Source organism: Drosophila arizonae, chromosome X (genome assembly GCF_054131065.1).
Source record: "Drosophila arizonae isolate 15081-1271.41 chromosome X, UAZ_ARI_1.0, whole genome shotgun sequence".
Classification (NCBI taxonomy): domain Eukaryota; kingdom Metazoa; phylum Arthropoda; class Insecta; order Diptera; family Drosophilidae; genus Drosophila; species Drosophila arizonae.
In genome coordinates this window covers 28,193,283-28,213,019 of record NC_142927.1, presented here as the reverse complement: position 1 = coordinate 28,213,019, position 19,737 = coordinate 28,193,283, and the positions used below count along the sequence as shown (strand labels likewise).

Genomic DNA, 19,737 nt, shown 5'->3' with positions numbered 1-19,737 from the left:
TAATGCTTATAGAGCATAGGGTATTAGATTAATGGGCAGAGATTTAAGGCGCAATGTTGCCAATAAACCCTCAAATATGATAGCAGTTGATTAATGTGTGGCAAAGTTGGGGGTGTTGATAAATGTGAGCTTAGAAACGCTCACGACTTGCTTTCATCAAATCAAGCTAAACATATTGAAATATGCGAATGTATGTACATACATATGCAACCAGTAATAATATATATGAAATAATTGTTTATGTTTATAATAACTAATAGTATATGAATATAATTAAGTAGAGCGTTGAGGAATATAATGGTTCACTTTATACATTTTCAAAACACTGTGATTACGTCTTTGCTCTATCAATAATCTTCTCAAATAGTCTTCTTCTTGAGCTGGTGCTGCCATCCTGTTGGAAATGTGTAACCTAGGATGCCTCACCACTCGACAGAGCTTCTAATGGAACTTTACATATGAAGCATTTATTGAGGAATCTTATACTAAAGTCCCCAGGTTCCTTAATAGTGCAATAATGCTTACTTACATCTAATCAAAAATCCTTTCGAGGACATTCGCTGTTTTCTTCTCTCTGTTTCCCATATGCATAAGCGGACATCCTCTTTTAACACATTATCGACAGGCAATATTGAAAAGAGGAGAACAAATTTACACCATTCACCTACAGATCTATGTATATACCCAATATATACATATACGTCATATATTACACACAAAATATTTACATATATGCAAATGTAGGCAAAATGTCACGCACTGCACGCTGAATACAAAATATCGAATATATGTTCATATGCATGTGTGTGTGTGTGTGAATATGTGGGCGTGCTCTGTGCTGTAGCTGGTCAAGCGAAAGCCGTGTGAAATTACAGTTTGAACAGCACTGAGCCATGCACTCGGCATGCTTTTGGGCGCTGCACTCGGACCAAGGAGAAAGACGAGAAAAAAAAGCTTGGCCTGTGTGTAGCTTGAAGCATTGTATTGTCCTGTTGGCTTGGCCGGCGTGTTTTATCTCTTCCACTTCTCTATTTGTGGCACACGTTTTTTTTATGGCTGCCTCCAAAATTGAGCGAGTTTTTCCGGCGTCAAATTCTGGAGGGAGGGGAACGCCTTTGGCAAACAAATTGTGGAAGACTCCTTCCGTCCATTAACCATGGGCTACATGTGCACGTGCCACGCCCACAGGCCGCACACAAAGCGCTGCAAGTGAAGTTGACTGATGGTCAAGTGACCAAGCTGACATGAAAAGTACAGGCCATAGGCCAAAGGGCAGTTGGCAATGGGCAACGGACAATGGGCCACAGGGGCAAGGGGGCAAGGGGGCAAGGGGCGGCGGCATTCCATGCCCACATTTGCGTAACTGAAGAACGTAAAAGTCTACGAAAATTGCAGAGCAGTTTGTTGGTCAGCTTCCGATGAATAATGGCGAGCAGGATGCAAAGTGCCTAAGTCGAGACTGCTCGACTAGAAGATACCCTCACAGTGCTTATAGTGAATATGCAAAATTATTTACATATCAACCATATTTTCAACTCTACAAGGCTGCCCATATTCGATAGACCCGTGTTTTTGTTGTAGTACAGTAGATTATCTGACATCACTATATGAATATGATATCTCTCAAATGATCGCCTTGACCCAGTACGGCGTATTCTGTCCGTCTCTGTCAAAACAGCCCAGTAAATACAAAATGTGTACCCCATCTCTAAAGTACGAGACAGAATGATAACTGATTTGTTTTGATCGATAATCGAGCAGAAGCTATCGATATTTTGAAGCAAACTTGATCCGTGCGTGCTTCATAGCGACTATTGTACGCCCATATGGACAGACAGAAGCACAGGACTAAACCGACTCTGTTCGTTATCCTGATCAAGAATACATATACATATACATACATACATATTGCACACGCATATGGACAGAGAGAGGACTAAATAGACTCAGCTCGTCGTCCTGATCAAGAATACATCTACTTTGTGGGATCTGCCACGCCTTCTTCTGCCAGTTACACACATTTTCACAGAAACAGTATACCCTAAAAACGCGTTTTCAATGAGTATAAAATACCCTTGCAGGCAATGCAAGGCGAATAGCTTTGCTTTGTCTCCTCTATAAAGCAGATTTGATTTTGGCTAAGCAAAAATAACAAATCTAAAAAGTTTATGGTTGATATAAAAGTCTTAAGTGAATCAGTTTATGGTATAGCCAAAAGCCCCGACTGGGCCAATGCACTTGACCTGGCTTCAAAGTGCACAAACTCTTGTTAAAGTTCTACCAGAGATAATCTTACCAGCACAAAATGTTGCCAACGAATCAGAGATGAAACCAACTTGAAAGCACTTAATCAAAAGGGGCAGCTTGAGAGAGGGAGGGATAAAAGAGAGAGAGAGAGAGAGAGAGAGAGAGAGAGAGAGAGAGAGAAAACTGATTTGCATGTATATAAAATGCACTTGGTTTATTTTAGGCAGCCCTGTCGGCTGCGCTGTTCCCAATTATCTCGTGCTGCCGCCAGAGCTGTTGGCTGTACAGTGGAATATTGATCCGGTGGCTGGGCTGCAACTTTTCCCAGTCGTCCGGCTGCAGGCCGTGCACATAGATGGCGCCGATGTATGCCTCGGAGGTGGACTGGTCCGGCCGTCGGCCCAGCACGCCGATGTCCTGCAGCTGCACGGGTCCATCGAATCTGGCCAGATAGTAGCGCACACGCCAGTTCTCGCCCAGGGCGCCGCGCTCCAGGGGCAGCTGCTCGTGCAGGAGGCTGGGCGGCAGCGCGCCACCTACCGGCGAGATGTAGCAGGTACTCTGCGTGATTACGTTCTCCCCGTAGTCGCCGCAGAAGACATACACGTCCTGCATGGGCTGCTGGGGCGGGCAGAGCCGCAGCACCACGTCCAGCGCGTGGCTCTCGTCCGGGGCGCTTATCTTGTAGGCGTAGCCCAGCAGCAGGATGCCCTGGGGCAGCTGGAACTCGGTGAGGAACAGCCGGAAGGCGCGCACATAGTTCACGATTCGCAGCGCGCAGCCGCCGGCGTAGGCGGTGTCAAAGCTGCGCTCCGCATTCCCGCCCAGCGGCACCGACGGCTGCAGCGCCTGGCGCGCCAGGTTGAAGAACGGCCGTCCGGTGCGCTGGCGGGCGCCGCACTCGAAGCTGCTGCGGCCCGAGCCCACGCAGAAGTTCGTGTAGAAGGGCAGCCGGCGATAGGGATGCGTGGCCAGGCTGGGCCACAGCCGGGCCCACCAGTACTCGTTCCTGAGCAGGAAGGCGGCGTTCACCGACTCGTCGCCGCTGCTGTCGCGTATGTTGTAGTTGAACTGCTGCAGGGTCTCGAAGCACCAGGCGGGCGCGAAGATGCCCGCGGAGAAGCCGCGCGCCGCAATCCTGGCCAGGGTCTGGGCGCTGCGGAAGCGCCCCACCTGGCCGCGCCCAAACACGTCCAGGCCCATGAACAGGCGGTGCGGCGGCGCCCCCTCGCGCTGAATGGTCGCCTCGCTGTTGGCCAGGCTGCGATCGTCCCACGAGTAGTTGATCAGGGTGCCGTGGCTGGCCCGGAAGAAGCGCACGTTGCGGTCGTTCAGCTCGTTCTGCCAATGCAGCTCGCCGCTGCTGACGACGCTGTCGTACCAGAAGACGCGTCCGCTCGGCACCTGCGCCTCGGTCAGGCGGCGCAGCTCCTCCACAAACAGGCTGCGGAGTAGGATTGGGTGTTGGGTGAACAAGATTGAGGGACTCTGGTTTCAGTTGCTGTTACTCACTAGAGATTGGGCATTGCCTCGGGGCGCACCTGGCACTCGACGTTCACCAGCCATCCCTCGAAGCCGAAGTGGAGGCAGAGCCGCGTCATGGCAGTGGCCGCACGCTGGACGCTCTCGGCGCTGGCGAGGACTTCGTGGAGCAGCCTGCTGCCGGTGCTGCCCTCAGCTATGTAGGTGCCCAGGACGGGGACGCCGTGCCGATGGGCGGCGTTCAGCCAGCCGCTCGGCGGAATGGTCACGTAGTTGTGACTGAAGTAGCAGAAGTAGTCGACGGCGGACCAGTGCATGAAGCGGTAGTCGTCGTACTTCTGCGAGCTGTGGTAGTGCCTGCAAGGAAAGCCGGTGGCTCAGCTGCCGTCACATATGTATTCCGAGTGCTGGCGCACACTTACCGATCCGTCAAGTAGTTGCCCATCATGTCGTGGCAGACGAGCAGCTCGCGCCGCCCGCTCCTGCTCACCGTGCGCCGATGGTTGCTCAGCAAGTCTGACTGCCTGTCCAGGTAGACAGCCTCCCCGCGCACCTGCGTGTCCAGCGGCCGCACATAGAGCTTCCAGTCGATGTCGCGACTGCGCACCTGAAACTCCAGCAGCTGCCTGTTGTCCCTGATCGGCTCCGCCTCCAGCTTGGCTGCAATGGCGCTTGTTATTGTTAGAGTCGCTTGCATGTGGCCAGCGAATACGGGAATGCGCGAATACGTGAATGTGCCCAATGCAGCTGCAGCTGCAGCTGTTGCCAGCTAAATGACTCCAGCGCCGTCAGCCACAGCTGCATTTATCAGAGTCCGCATGGCCTTCTGCACTTTTATCGCAAACTTAGAAAAATGCGCTGCATCCGCCTTAGGCGCAAACTTTCAAGGCGAACCGTAAGCGATTAGCTCGCTCAATGTCGAGCTCCCAAGTAGAGGCAAACCTCCCTCTGCCCCAGCAGCCCCAACTGCGAAAATTGAAATTGGAATGAAGCTCTACGAACTATTATGAACAGTCGGTGCTCTATATTTATATTATTTATAGATTGGTAAAGAGTGAGGGAGAACACGTATTTAGAGCATCCGAGAGATAGATAAAGAGAAAAATCTACATATACATAGTTCTAACATCCAAAAGAGAGAGAAACAAATAATTACTTATACTTGTCTCATCCGAGAGAAAAAGAGAGAAATCTAAACATGCATAGATTATCCGAAAGAAAGAGTGAGAACTTATACTTAGATCTACTTAGATAGAGAGAGGGAGAAAGAGACAAATATCTACGAATACTTGCATCATCCGAGATCTGGAGAAAGAGAAATTTATATATACATAGATTATCCGAGAGAGAGCAAGAGAGAAAATACACAGATTATCCCAGAGAGGAAAAGGGAGAGAAATCTATGTATACAGAAATTATCGGAGAGAGTTTTAGGAATCTTAAATTATCCAAGGCAGCGATCTAAATTTACCTAAATTATCCGGGTGAGCGATAGAGAAGGATGAGAGGGAGAGAGAAGTTAAGAGAGCGCGAGAGAGAAATCCACACATACATAGATTGTCCGAGAGAGAGAAAGAAATCTAAATAAACTTAGATTATCTATATATCTAAACTTTACGAGTCTCTATTGCTAGCTCGTTCTATATAGCTATAAAGCTGTAGCTGAAGGACTCTCATTCTTGCTTGATCGAGATCTCGCCTTGAGATTTGCTCGTACGACCACTTGAACCGCTTGGCCTCGGGCTCGACGCAACTTTAATGCGACTCAATTTTAGGCAATCTTAAAGGTAGAATTTGCAAAGTAAAATTCAATCTTGATTATGTGAATAATTCATGCGGTCAGCCCGAGCATCCAGACAACCCGACACCCATTGCAGCATTTCAATTGCAGTTCCTAATGTGCAGCAACAGTGCCTGCAAATGCAATGGTAGCATCAGCATCAGCGTCAGCAACATCCGCAATGTCCTGCAACGTCGACTGTTGTGGTAAAAGTTTGCGCCGTCAGAACGTCAATGGGGCAGAGGTGGCGAGGGCTAGGGGCTAGAGGGTTGCGGGCTGGGCCCAGGGGCCGGTGGCTGGAGCAGTTTTGTGCAATTTGTGCGCTTACGGAAGCCAACGAGGCGTTTGAGCGGAACTTTAATCTATCATTGCTGCAAGGATATGGATTTTACACTCGCACACCGCCCCGAATATCAATGAGAGTTCAGCGAGGCCAGGCGAATATTCATATCTCCCCTATTTGTGTGCGCTATTCAGAGCTTGAATGCGCGTTGATTAGACCAGCCCTAGAGGCAGGCAAGCCCCATCGAATGCTAGTTTCTGATATACATATATTCATAGATCTATACGCATACACTTCTGGTTATAAGGTTAGCCGTGATATACTACACGAAACATAAGCCAAATAAAAAGGTACTTTATCTAAAAGAATATAAAATAGATTATATTGAAGAGAGCTACGAAATTACCTTTAAAAAAGAGGCTTCTTATAGAAAGAGTAGTACTGGATATACGATTTGAAAATATATGAATGACTAATTATACACATATATGTATAAGTGATAGAGCTTCAATTAAAATTGACTACGTATCATATTATCACAGTTTATGAATGATAATTCAAGTCTCTAACTCTTATGTCTTCTGAAATCGACGCGTTCATACATACGGACGGACGGACGGACTAAGGGACAGACAGACAGATAGGGCTAAATCAACTCAGCTGACCAAGAATATATATACTTTGTAGGGTCTGCCACGCCTCCTTCTGCCTGCTACAACTTTTATTAAAACCATTAGTGTATAAAAAGGTCTTCAATGGGGTCAGATAACTTATCAAAGCGGCTTGACAGCGGTATTAATCATAATTTTAAGTATATGGACTATAAGGTATGACTGTATGGAGCGAATTGGACACAATTTTAATTATATACTTATACTCATTCAGGAAAGCGTAAGGAAAACGAATTTGGAGCACATCACATATTCGTATATACTTTAACATGTGGGTTACATAAATATGATCAATTAATTAGATAGAATAACTCATTTTATAGACTCCGATTACTCCTATTCGCCAATCTATAGTTTTAATAGAGTCTTCGATAACAGAATTTATGTTTTAAATAATGTTAATAAAGCTCGATAACAGAATTTGTGTTTAATATTTCCGAAATCCCCACGCTCTACAACACTGTATAAACTGGCGATACTAAGGGATATATGCACCAATTTTCAAGTACCTATCGCTATAGAACTTTAACAGAAAGTCAATCACTCCTAATTCCCTGGTGAATGCAATTTGATAAGCAAACATTAGCTGATTATCCGGCAACAGTTGTGCCACTCTCTCTTTCTCTGTCTCTCTTTATGGATCGTGTAAACAAATGTATGTACAGTGCAGCTTCAATAAGAAAAACGTTCGCCAATCACAACATGCTTTAAGTTATAGCGCATCGAATATCTGTAGCATAGCTGGACAATTTCAGAGAAATCTGAAGTATATTTTATCTTTACTCTTATCATCATTGAGTGCACTTGGTAGACCCCACACTTTATATAACCGTATATAGATAAATACACTTCCTTGTTCAGAATGTTCAAATGGCTGTAATGTATGTTATGTAGAATACTTTAAATGTTAATAAATATAATCTTGGATCCCATTATTTTGTGCTTTAGTTTTAGGCGTGTTCCTACATTTCTGTATGAAAATAAACTCTAAAAGGAGTATATTTTAGTCGGATACTTTTTATCAGGGTGCCTAACCTTATAAAGTTAATTTCTCTACGCTAAAGTTTATATTAAATTAAATGAAATTTGCTTCGAGCGAAGTTTTCTTTAAAGAGATCCTGATTCGCACTATAAGGAAAAAGCTTTCTTTCCGCACTAGGCAGGCTATACTGTACTAGCCTTCCCATTGACAACAACTCAATAGATAACGGTGTTTAAGCACACACTCAGTCTATTAGGTAAATTCCCTCTGTTATCTTTGTCGAATTTCCCGAACTTGCCACGAATCATTCGTCATACTGAGTAAACACTGTGATCAGCACTGCAGTGAAGCTGATCCGCATGGCCATTGGCCAGAGCTACACAGATGCGGCAGAGAGCGTGCAGTTTGTCTGTCCAACTGTCAGACTTTGCGGCAAATTCAGTGCATTCAAAGCGCGTGCCAAAGTACTTACGGCAGCCCCAGGGGCACATTTTCGTAGCGGTACATGAACTCAGCTGTTGGCCAGCCGGCGCATCTGCGGTGGCGGCTGCTGCTGCTGCTTCCTCTTCGACGGCCGCGAGGCACGGCTCCTCGGGCAGCGGCAAGTCGACGTTTCGTTCTGCCATTTGCGCGACAGGCTGATCCGAAATGATGGGGAAAACTCAGCGACACAGCAAAAGACAAGGGAAGGAATGAAGAAAAAAAAAGAAGTAGCCATCAAAACAATTTTGGTGACACACGCAAACAGCTGTTCGGCAAGTGTTGGTAAGCGCGCGGCAGTTGGCAGTGCTGCCGGCTGTGCGTTTGAATTTGAATTCGAAATTGAAATGGAAACTGTTTATTTATTAATATTATATGCGTCTGTGTATAAGCACATGTTTTATTATGTAATATTTCTCTGCTCTTTGCAGCGCCAAGCAAATAGAAAACAATTTGCCAGCCTCTCGCCAAGGCCGCGCTGCAGTTGGAAATAAATTGTAATTAGAGAAGTGACCGAAAAGTTTGCTGGCACAGCTGCCAAGTGGAAAATAAAAGCGAAGCGGGATTCACCCGCTCACAATTTATTGCGTTTTTTTTTCGATTCGTTTTGTTTTTATTTTGGCAACCAGCAGACGCATCAACGGAGCAAAATGCCAGCGGGACGCGTGGCTGGCAAAGCCGGTTACTCCAATCACTATTATAACGGTACGTATACGGCGGACAGCCCGGTCCGAATTGAAATAGGTAATAAATGGCATTTAAAATGCATTCAATTGAAATGCACACTGAGCATGCTGAATGAATTTTGATTAATCCCGATTTCCTGCAGCAGCATTTAATGGAATTACGAAATGCTTATCAATAAACTCCTCCCTCTCTCTCTCTCTCTCTCTCGCTTTCTCTCTTTTTCTTTCCCGTTCTCTTTGTTTTCCTCTCCGGTCAACGATAGGGCGCTCGTATGTGGGAATTAACGAGGAAATAATGTGGGTCAGCATTGGCATGGGCGTGACCATCGCCCTACTCATTACAATCGCCCTGTGCTACATCGCGAGGGAGAAGTGCCAGAAACGTCAGCGCGAATATTACGTGACGGCATAGTTAATGTATGCAGCTAGCCACAAATGCATTCTCCAGATGGACGTGGATGTGGACGTAGCTAGGCAGCGCCGCTTGTCAATTACAGCAGCCATGACAGCGACGTCCCAAGCAGAAGCACAGCACGAGCCCAACCCCAAGTCCGATCCTGACCCCGACCCCGAAGCAGACCCGAAGCCGCAACAGGAACAGGAACAGGAACAGGAACACGGACAAGAACATGAGAGGGAGCGGGAGCCGGAGCCAGCTGTTACCATCATGAACTGGACTGTTGTTGACATTTGCGGCGCTCGCAGTTGGGGCTAAACCAAAGGAAAACATAACCCACCATTCAAAGCAAACACCCACAAGCACATACACACACACACACACACGCAAAGATATATGCATGGCACAGACGGCTGTCATAGACAGCTCCTTACATGTGTTTATTTCAATTTTTTTTGTAGTCAAAGAAGTTGTAAAAATAATAAGAAAGAAAATTGTATTACTTACTATAGTCAAATTGTTATTAAATTTGCCAAGATATAATATATATATATTAAAAAACAAAGGAATTCGCAGTGTTTTATTTGGAATTTTGAATTGCGCGCGCAGTTTACAATCTTTGCAGCACTGGCAGCTCTGCGCACTTGTCGGCGCTGCCACTTACCAACACTTGTTTTGCAGCTCTGTTAATCGACTGCTTGCGTGAACTGCTTGTCTGCTGGGAAATCAGCTGTCAGGCAGAGCGCGCACGTTTTTCGTTCAACAAACTGTGTTTAACAAACAAATGCGTAAAAATGGATGATAATATAACATTGAACGTATGCAACAGACCAGTGCCAAAAGCAAAACAGGTGAGTGATGCTGCTATATTACAAATCAGGGCCATTTCACTTTCAATTTACTATTTGCCAGGCGCTGCCACCGTCAAAGCCACAGAAGCAGCAAAAACGTGCTGGCGCCTCGTCTGGATTCGACTTTCAATTCAATGTGGACAAGCCCAAAGTCAAGGCGCTCGTGGTGCGGCGTCGTGCTCCAGTTGCCAAAAAGCAGCCGACCGGCACCATCACACCCACAGCCAAGGCCAACGGCTTAGTTTTAAGCGCTGAAAAGCCCAAGGAGGATGCCGCCAAGAAACCGCTGACAGAGACGAATGAACAAGTTGATATAATGTTAAATGTGCACACAGCTCCAGTCACTAACAGCGCCAAGGAGAAAGAGACAAAGAAGGCCCCTAAGGAGTCGCGTCCAGCGTCCAGGGAGCCGATCTTCAATGCCAGACAAGGCGCTGCCATAGACAAGCAGCTGCTGAAGACGGCTCTGAAGGGCAAACAGCGTAAGGAGAATCCCAACAAGCAGCCACGAGCTGGCGACCTGTTCAAGGCGCAGCTGGACGAGGAGCGCAGGCTGAAGCGCGCCGCAGAGGAGCAGTCCGAAGCGGAGGTAGCCGCAGCAGAGAAGCCAGCGGCGCCACCTACACAGACGAGCAACAAGTTCCGCACCAAGAAGATCGGCCTCTTCGACCAGAGCGATGTGGCAGCACTCAAGCAGCTGGGCCAGCGCGCCGTCAAGCCCGTCCGGGAGACTATTTTCAGTGGCACCAAGGTGGAGAGCTTGGGCCTGCACCCGCACGCAGTGAAGAACCTGTCGGACCTGCTCAGCATCAGCCAGCTGACGACAGTGCAGCAGAAGACCATTCCCCATGTGCTGGCCGGCAAGGATGTGCTGGTGCGCTCGCAGACTGGCTCGGGCAAGACGCTGGCCTATGCGCTGCCCCTGGTGGAGCGACTGCAGTCGCAGCTGCCTCGTATAAAGCGCACCGACGGCGTCGTAGCGCTGGTCATTGTGCCCACGCGCGAGCTGGCGCTGCAGACGTACGAGCTCTTCCAGAAGCTGGTTAAGCCATTCACCTGGATCGTGCCCGGCGCCCTGCTGGGCGGCGAGAGTCGCAAGAGCGAGAAGGCGCGGCTGCGCAAGGGCATCAATGTGCTGCTGGGCACCCCGGGTCGGCTGGTGGACCATCTGCTGCACACGGCCTCCTTCAAGCTGTCCAAGCTGCAGTTCCTCGTGCTGGACGAGGCCGACCGCCTGCTCGAACTGGGCTACGAGCGCGATGTGAAGCAGCTCGTGGAGGCCATCGACAAGCATCGCGCCGAGGAGCCACAGGAGCCGCCGGTGGCTCTGCAGCGTATGCTGCTCAGCGCCACGCTGACCGCCCAGGTGCAGCAGCTGGCCGGCCTGACGCTCAAGGATCCGCTCTACATCGACAACAGCGACGAGGCAGCCGATGCTGCGCTCAAGGGCGCCAATGGCTACGACAAGGACACCATTGAGGCGCAGCAGGAGGACGGCCTCGGCGAGTACATGGAGGATGTGACGGGCGTGCTCAGCATACCCGAGAACCTGCAGCTCAGCTATGTGGTGGTGCCGCCCAAGCTGCGCCTGGTTACCATCTCGGCGCTGCTGGCCAAGGAGCTCGCCGCCAGTCCGAAGCAGTTCAAGGCCATCGTCTTTATGAGCACCACGGAAATGGTGAACTTCCACCACGACGTGCTCAACGAGGCGCTCACACGTCGCGTCCTCGACGAGGACGACGAGCAGCAGGACAAAGAGGAGTCGGACGAGGACGAGGATGACGAAACGCCTTTGCTCCAGGGGCTCCGCTTCTTCAAGTAATGCCAGTCGGTGCTTTCCAACGAATCTGCATATGACTTCAGTCCTTTTCCTTTCCAGACTCAATGGCTCCATGACGCAAACGGAGCGCCAGGGCGTCTTCCGTGGCTTCCGCGACTGCGCCAGCTGCGTCCTGCTGGCCACCGACGTCGTTGGCCGCGGCATCGATGTGCCCGACATCAAGCTGGTGGTGCAGTACACGCCGCCGCAGACCACGGCGGACTTTGTGCATCGCGTGGGCCGCACGGCGCGTGCAGGACGTCGGGGACGCGCCGTCCTATTCCTGGCGCCCAGCGAGGCGCAGTACGTGCGGCACCTGGAGAACAAGCGCATCCGCATCCAGCAGGGCGACATGTACAGCTATTTGCAGGCACTGTTGCCGCGCGACCCGGAGGCGCGCACCGTCCAGGAGGCGGCGTCCAATTTGCAGCACAAGTTCCAGTCGCTGCTCGAGGAGGATCGCGAGCTGCACGACAAGTCCTGCAAGGGTGAGTTCGACCGTTCCTGCAGTTGCCATGGCTAGCACATACCCCATTCTTGGGCTCACCTCCGCCCCCTCCTCGTTGCCCACTTAAACGCAACTAGCAATTTAATCCTTTCACCAAAGGATATTAACTTTGTAATTATGATTTCTTTTTTCCCAACACAAATTTCGCCGCACTTCGGAGGGCTCGAAAAACAAAAAGGAAAAGAAAAAAAAAAATGAAGGGAAAACAAACACAGAGATAGAGAGAGAAAGAGAGAGTGAGAGAGGGATATACATTCCACTCACAGCTATCCGCTGGCGTTTTCCAATTATAAGTTGGACGTTCGCGCCACGCCCCTGCGGCTAGCCGCCCACTTGTACGCTGGCAACGCGCGTAAAAAACGCTAAAAATTATTTCATATTTGAAGTTAATTTCGATTGCGTGTCGAAGCCAGCCCAGCCGCGCCCCGCCCAGCCGCCTCTACACTCACACCGTGTGCTTGTATGTGTGTGTGTGTGTGTGTGTGTGTGTGTATGTGCAGTGACAGTGACCAGTTCCTGTCGTCGCACCGTTATCCGTTGTCCTTTTTAGCCTCGCATACCCTGGCCTATCCAGGGCATCGCCGCTGGGCTACCAGTCCCTGCTCTAGCCCCTGGGCAGGGTATTGACGCATTCGGCGTTGGCCCTGTTCGATATCTTGTTTTCTCGTTGTCCTGTTAATGTCCTGTTGAAATTGTAATTGCAGCGCGGTAAAGGAAAAAGTTAATTAGATGTTACTAAGGCTGCCGCGACGCGCCCCCAAATAATAAAAAAAAAAGGGAAATCGGACGGGATAGCTGTATAGGGGTTGACATTATGCCAGTGGGTGGGGGGTCAGATTTTGATTGAAACATAAAAATCAGAAGAACTCGCCTGCCACTCCCACTTCATGAGACCCACTCGCACAATTTGGATGCAGAAATGAATCACGAGTTCAAAACAAAAACAAGTAAGAAAGCTCCAGTCGAGACTGCTCGACTAGGAGATACCCTGACTCCAAGTTGATATTCTAATCATTCTGCACTTCTTTTATGCACACATACATACACATGCTTCCACACGCACGCATAAGCCTGCGCTCTGCTAACTGCGCAGTAAGCAGCGACTGCGCTTGGGCTGCAGTGTGGGCAATATTATGAGAATTTATTTGTTGAATAACTTCTTTTGTAGACATACGATCTTAATGAAACTTTTAGGGCGTAATCATATGGTAAATATGTGTGTACATTTCAAAGCCCAAGTCTCTAGTACTTGAAATGCGTCTTTTACAAATTGTGGGTGAAGGGGGCGTGGTATCCAAAATCTGTAAATTACAAAATCTTTGTACCGATTAACTTTATATACAACCCAAATTTGAAGACTCCAGGTCTAAAAATGTTCAAATTAGGCAAAAAAAACAAAATCAATTTTTCGATTATTCTCGATAAAAAAGTTATCGGACGATTTATCGAAAAAATAAAGCAAACTCGTACTGCGTATGGTACTCACGAGTATGCATGCCAAATTTCAGCTCTCTAGCTCTTGTAACTTCTGAGATCGACGCACTCATACGGACGGACGGACGGACGGACGGACGGACGGACGGACGGACGGACGGACGGACGGACAGACGGACAGGGCTATATCGACTCAGCTCGTCACGCTGATCAAGAATATATATACTTTGTGGGGTCTGCCACGCCTCCTTCTGCCCGTTACATACTTTTTCACAAAACCATTATACCCTGATTTCCCATTTTCAATGGGTTCAGGGTATAATAACTGAAGAGCAACAAGAAACGGAAATTGGGCGAGATATGCGAATGCAAAACAATAAGCCAAAGTAAAAGATGCTGAAGTAGTTGATGACGATGATGCTGATGTTGTTGTTGATTGGAAAGGGACAACAGCAAGCAGAGGAAGAGAAACTGCCAGCCAAAATAGCAACTCAAATTGCACTTAAGCGTCGAGTCAAGCGTCAAGGCAGGAAGCCGCTTGGCAAAACTTGAGAGGAGCTCGCCCAAAGGAGCACGAATGCTGGCTAGACTGCCACAGTGATGCGGCAAGAGTGTGCGAGCGAGAGAGACGGAGATAGCGAGAGAGGGCACGAGAGCTGCAGTTGCTGAGCTGCGTCCAATCAAAAAGCCATTAAAAAGTATTACGCTTGAACAAAACTGTACAAAGCAGCAGATAAAAGCATTTAGAAGCACAACAGAGCAAAGAGCGCAACACAGCATGCAAGTCAGAGTCAGAGTCAGTGGCAGAGACGAAGACAAAGGCATAGACAGAGATAGAGAGTCAGGGTCTATACATATACACACTCGATATATATACATATGCATCTATATCTATGTGCGGCGACAGGACTTTCCTGCACAGACCTTGCTCGAGCTGCATGCGCGAGTAATTAAAACTATTCGCAGCAAAGAAACTCACTTCTTGCTCAAGTCCCTTCAAGCAGGTGGGGCGAATGTTAATTTTGAAATATATGTAAAGCACAAAAATGTAATAGCTTACAGAGCTCAGAACCTAATTATATCTCAATTAGAATTCTTTTCTTGTTCAATGCAATGAAATGTCTTTAATTTAATCTGCTATAGTCTTAACCCATTATTTTTTGAAAAGACGAGGAATATTATAGTTTGTCTAACTAAAGAACTTATGCATTATAATCTTTTTGTTTCTGTCAAAATTATGTTTACATAGTGATCAAAGACCACATATATATAAAAACTATGCATAGATAATCATAGTTAAATCATATCTATCATGATTCATGAGACTCTTATAAAAGTTTATCTGCATCTTTTGAAATCTTTCTTTCACAAAAAAAAAAAAAAAAAACTAAACCTTTTGATTTTCCCATCTAGGAAAAATCAATCAATTTTCTTTTAACATAAAAGTTAAAACGGAGTCATTTATCAATTAAAATCTGAAATCAAAGCAAAATTTGTGGAGACGAAATCATTGCTTTTCTCATATATGCAATAATTTTCAAAAATATTTTTATGTATTTGACTTTTAGAAATATTTTGGTCAGCTAACTGTGTTTTTCTTTAGTTCATTCGCTATAGAGTATTTGAATAATAATATCGTATATATATGTATGTATGTAAAGCTAGGAACATCTCGTTGGCACCCTCTTCTCAGATTTTCTTAAAATGTCGAAAATCTACTCACAATTGCAAAAGTATTTTTACAATTTTTATTATCATTTGAAGCGCATACAGAATCTTCTACAGTTTTTTAACTGGGGTATCAAAACCGATCTTAATTGCTGTTGCCCTGTATGAATTTATAAGTCTTATCCTAGTAAATAGTTTTAATTCAGCAATTTAAGTTTCGGGCTCCAGATATTATTGCCTTAAGTGAAGAGCATCTGAAGGGTGCACAAGTGGAGAGCGAACTAATATGCCCAGTCTTAGCCAATCATAATCTACTTAAATGTCTTAGCAAACCACTAAGGGGTGTAGCAAATTGAAAAGAGCTACATCTTCAAACGCTTTAAAAGTATAGTTCCTAAATAGTAGACTACTGCAGACTCGTTCTTGAAATGTATTTGAAATGGTTTAAGGAATTTTGGATCGTGAACGAGTATTATGCAGTCGATTCATGGGGTATATTTCATTTAATTTGATTTTTTTTTTTTTTTTTTGCTAAACGTTTTATAAATATATCTAGACAAACAAATTTAAAATACTTTAACGATTACATTTAATGACAACCGCAAAAATCCCCAACTAGGATGTCAAATTGTTATGGGTTTAGTTCTCTTGGTTTATCGCATCTCAATATTTAATTCCGTTTTAGTAACTGCTCGTATATTGAAGTCAACTGGATAAGATCATATTTAGTTTATATATATATCTTACATCTGATATCTTGTCAAAATCGCTATCAACTCGATTTGTCTGATGAGTTCCATAAGAACACAATTATTCACAATAGAAACATTTACTTATACTGGGAAAATCAGCGTAAAATCTTAGCAATCAGTGTCGTATGGCTATCTGGACTGGCAGTTGCCCTCTCACCCTAGCCAGCCCTGCTCATGCTGTACCACATGATTAACTACTTAGTGGCCGGAGTGGACAGTAAGTGGAAAACCGCAGGCCGCAAAAACCGAAAAGCCGAAAACTGAGCCTAAGCCAAAAACCCGAAAGACTCACTTGGGGGAGGGAAGAAACAAACAATCACAACAATTTGCCACGCCTACACAAGTAGAGGAAGAAGAAGCAGAGAAACCGCATAAGCACGCGCGCTTCAAAAAAAAATATCCGTTCGCATTTGACGCTGAGCCAACGGCGGTCGCATTAGCCGAGCAACACCCCCAACAGCAACCCCAGCCCCCACGCAGTCCCGGGCTAAACAATGGGAATCGGGCTTGCCGAGGCGCAAGGGAAGAATGGATTTAAAGCTGGGGAGGAAGCTTCATAAAAAGCCATTTTGTGCGGTTTGTTCGAAGGGCTGGGGAAGGGGGAATGACAAAAAGGGTGGGAGTGGGAGCTGGGGTATGTAGTTCTATTTGCACCCTGCCATTGACACTGCTCGAATGACATTTATTTTATTCGCAACTTCCGGCTTGCAGACGTCGGCAAACATCCGGGCTCGTCATACTTTTGTGTGCCTAATGTCTGCCACTTGACTGCCGGCGCGTATTCGGCAATTAAGCAGCCCCAAAGACAAGGGCTTGACTTTGAGACCGACTCCCGAACAGCCTGGGGACTAGCGTACAAAGAAGCCAACCAGTTCCCAAACAAACGAACGGAACGGAACGAAACGGAACGGAAGGCTGAACGGGAGAGCGGGTGGCTGGAACGGCTGCTGCTCCGAGTTAATTGCCAGGGCAGAGCAGCGTCTTTGTCTCTATTGAGGCTCTTCATGTTAGCTCTCTCTCCCTCCTACTCTCTCTTTCTCTTTCTTTCTCTCTCTCTCTCTCTCTCTATCTCTCTGTGTCTCTCTTGTTGGGCTGCTTTGTTGAATTGTGCGGCTAACGATCCCAATTTGATGAGTAGTCCTTTTGATTGCTTAAGTAAGTGGATGTGAACCGGTTCGTTAGTGGTTCAAAATGTTGTATTATGTAAACATACTGGCGTTCAAGGCGCTTCAGTTGGAAATCTCAGTATCTTTTCAATGTATCTTTCTTCAATATTTGAATATAAACTAAATTCAAGCTCGACAGAAGCTAAACATTAATATTTTGATCATATTTTGCTTATTCAATGTGAGATTCACTTATAAATAGTTAGCAATTATAGCTAAATATTTTGTTTTAGTTGACACTTTGAAGACGTTTTGCATGTAATTGTCAACAATTCTCAATAACATATGATAGTTTTGGTTCTCCACCTATTCTGTCAATAATAGTGAGTAAATGTTGCAAACTAGAATGGTATGAGCTGGGATGGATGATGGATGCATTATCAGATTTATGATACCAATCATAATACAGTTTCAACTATAATAGAGTCCTAGTGTATGTTTTTTGATCTGGTTCGCAGGTAGTTCAGCTTTATATTTATGAACTAGTTCTGAATGGAACTCGAATATTTTAATTCGAACTCTGAAGTTTAGAGTTTTATATATAATATATGTACACATAATATAATACTTATTCACCTATTACAATATACGATACATAACAATATACAAATATCATAAATATATGAATACATAGATATAGATAAAGAGAAAGAGGCAGACATAGTCAATCTTATTTTTACGAAATGTATTTTTGAACTAGTTCTAAGAGTAACTCAAATATCTCAATTCAATGCAGAATGTTTTATGTATAATTGAGTATAATAGAAATACTTGTACTCAAAGCAGGATAAACCCTATTTTAGGTATATAGAAATCTATTTGAGAACTACTTCCCAAGTAAGTTCAAATTTTACAGGCTGTTCACGCCTTGCTAGATATGAACTGATCGCAGTGTCCAGGTATGGGAACTTGTTTATTCCATGCTCGAGCTGGAAATTCTGTAAATTGGATCTGTGGCTGGGTAATTGAGTCGTTTGGTTTAGGTATTCGAATGCGATGCGATTAGATCTGTCAGTGAAGGTGACCCTTCCCGCTGCTGCTGCTGCTTTTATTGCTCTGAGATGTCAACCAGGCGCAGACAACAACAGCTGGCTCCTTTTTTAGTTCAGTTCGTGCTTTTTGTTTTTGTTCACTTGCAACGCATTTTTCATTTTACAATTTCACATCGCATTTACATAGCTCTCTCGTTGTGTGTGTGTGTGTGTGTGTGCGATGCTTATCACATTCGAGGACAATTGCGGCTGCTGCGAGCTGTGCACGTTGTGGTAATTTGATATCATTGTTGTATAATTTGGCATTGCCTGGCATAAGTGCTGCGTAATTAGCAAGGACATGCCCACAACAGAGCCAACCGCACAGAAGGGCGGCGACGTCGACTGTGCTGTGCGGCGGGATTTGGCGGCGGGAAATCCTTTGCTGACATTGCTCATTTGTCATTTTAACAAATTTATTTTGTAATGAATGCCACACACACATACACATACACACAAACGCACACGCACACAGGCAGGCAGCCACTTAAGCCAACACATCAATTAATTCTGAAAGCATTAACATGCTCCTCCAACTCCAGCCTCGAACAACGCGAACTGAGCCACAATGTTTCGTTGCAGCCTTCGTCTCCTGGATGAAGTTCTATTCGACATTTCCCAAGGAGCTGAAGCCCATCTTCAACGTGCGCGTCGCACACATGGGCCACTTTGCCAAGAGCTTCGCCCTCAAGGAGGCGCCCAGCAAGTTCGCCGGCCAGCATGCCGCCCCCAAGGCGGCCCCGCCCACCAATCGACTGACCTACACCGAACGGTATTTATCCCATTCAATTGCATCATTTGACTCGTGACTTTGCGTATTGAACATCATTTATCCCTTCATCATTTGCAGCGATCCCGAGAAGGTGCAGCAGGCGAAGCGGGAGAAGCGGCGCCTCTACACGACGACGGTCAGCGGGGAGGTGAGACAGACGCAGCAGCAGCAGCAGCATGGCGCAGCGGACCGCAGGAAGCTGGCCGGCAATGGCAGAAGCAGCTTCATGAAGAGCCTCAACAAGTCGCGCGCCCTCACCATATCCGAGTTCGACAGCGGCTTGCCCGCCATCGGAGAGCCCAAGCGGCGCAAGCAGGCGTAGGCCAAGGACTAGGCGGAAGACGGATGACGGAAGATGAAGGATGGAACTGGAGCTGCATTGGCTGCTCGAGTGTCGACCGGACGGCCCCCATTTATGCGCGCCATTTTGTTCGGGAGCGCTGTTCAAGCGTTTAATCGAAAAGTAAATTGCCTGCAGTTGAGGCGCGCCGGCGGGACAGCGCCGTCTTATGTACATAGATAAAAAATTCCGGGCTAGCTGAGACGCCCAGCTCATAAAAGTTTCATTTTTCTCAACTTTTAAGCCCGGACGTCCTGCGGGAAAAGTTGCGTCAGCGCTGTTAGCATATTTAAGGCTCATCTTTACAGTTAGTTTTCGCTTGATGTTCGCTCCATACATATAGAGTCTATATATAAATCGTTTTATAAATATTTTTTTTCTTACTTTA

General features: G+C 46.4%; 3 protein-coding genes across 3 annotated transcripts in view; 2 read left to right on the top strand and 1 right to left on the bottom strand.

The window, feature by feature from the left end:
• The window catches only part of LOC108620050 (uncharacterized), a 37,370-nt gene extending 27,851 nt beyond the window's left edge, over positions 1 to 9,519 (top strand). Inside the window, exons 2-3 of the mRNA XM_018016918.2 lie at positions 8,357 to 8,630; positions 8,875 to 9,519. Of these exons, the coding sequence (XP_017872407.1) occupies positions 8,576 to 8,630; positions 8,875 to 9,023 (204 nt within the window). The 5' untranslated portion in view covers positions 8,357 to 8,575 and the 3' untranslated portion in view covers positions 9,024 to 9,519. The remainder of the gene's footprint in view (positions 1 to 8,356; positions 8,631 to 8,874) is intronic.
• ENGase (cytosolic endo-beta-N-acetylglucosaminidase) lies at positions 2,435 to 8,203 on the bottom strand. The gene is made up of 4 exons (XM_018016917.2): positions 7,918 to 8,203; positions 4,152 to 4,389; positions 3,760 to 4,086; positions 2,435 to 3,691 (listed from the first exon to the last, which is right to left on the bottom strand). The coding sequence occupies exons 1-4, from the start codon at positions 8,069 to 8,071 to the stop codon at positions 2,467 to 2,469; spliced, it is 1,944 nt and encodes a 647-aa protein (XP_017872406.1). The 5' UTR covers positions 8,072 to 8,203; the 3' UTR covers positions 2,435 to 2,466.
• A 187-nt stretch (positions 9,520 to 9,706) lies between the features above and the next one.
• On the top strand, positions 9,707 to 19,737 carry LOC108620046 (putative ATP-dependent RNA helicase CG8611). The gene is made up of 5 exons (XM_018016916.2): positions 9,707 to 9,859; positions 9,921 to 11,677; positions 11,739 to 12,166; positions 18,820 to 19,009; positions 19,088 to 19,737. The coding sequence occupies exons 1-5, from the start codon at positions 9,803 to 9,805 to the stop codon at positions 19,329 to 19,331; spliced, it is 2,676 nt and encodes an 891-aa protein (XP_017872405.1). The 5' UTR covers positions 9,707 to 9,802; the 3' UTR covers positions 19,332 to 19,737.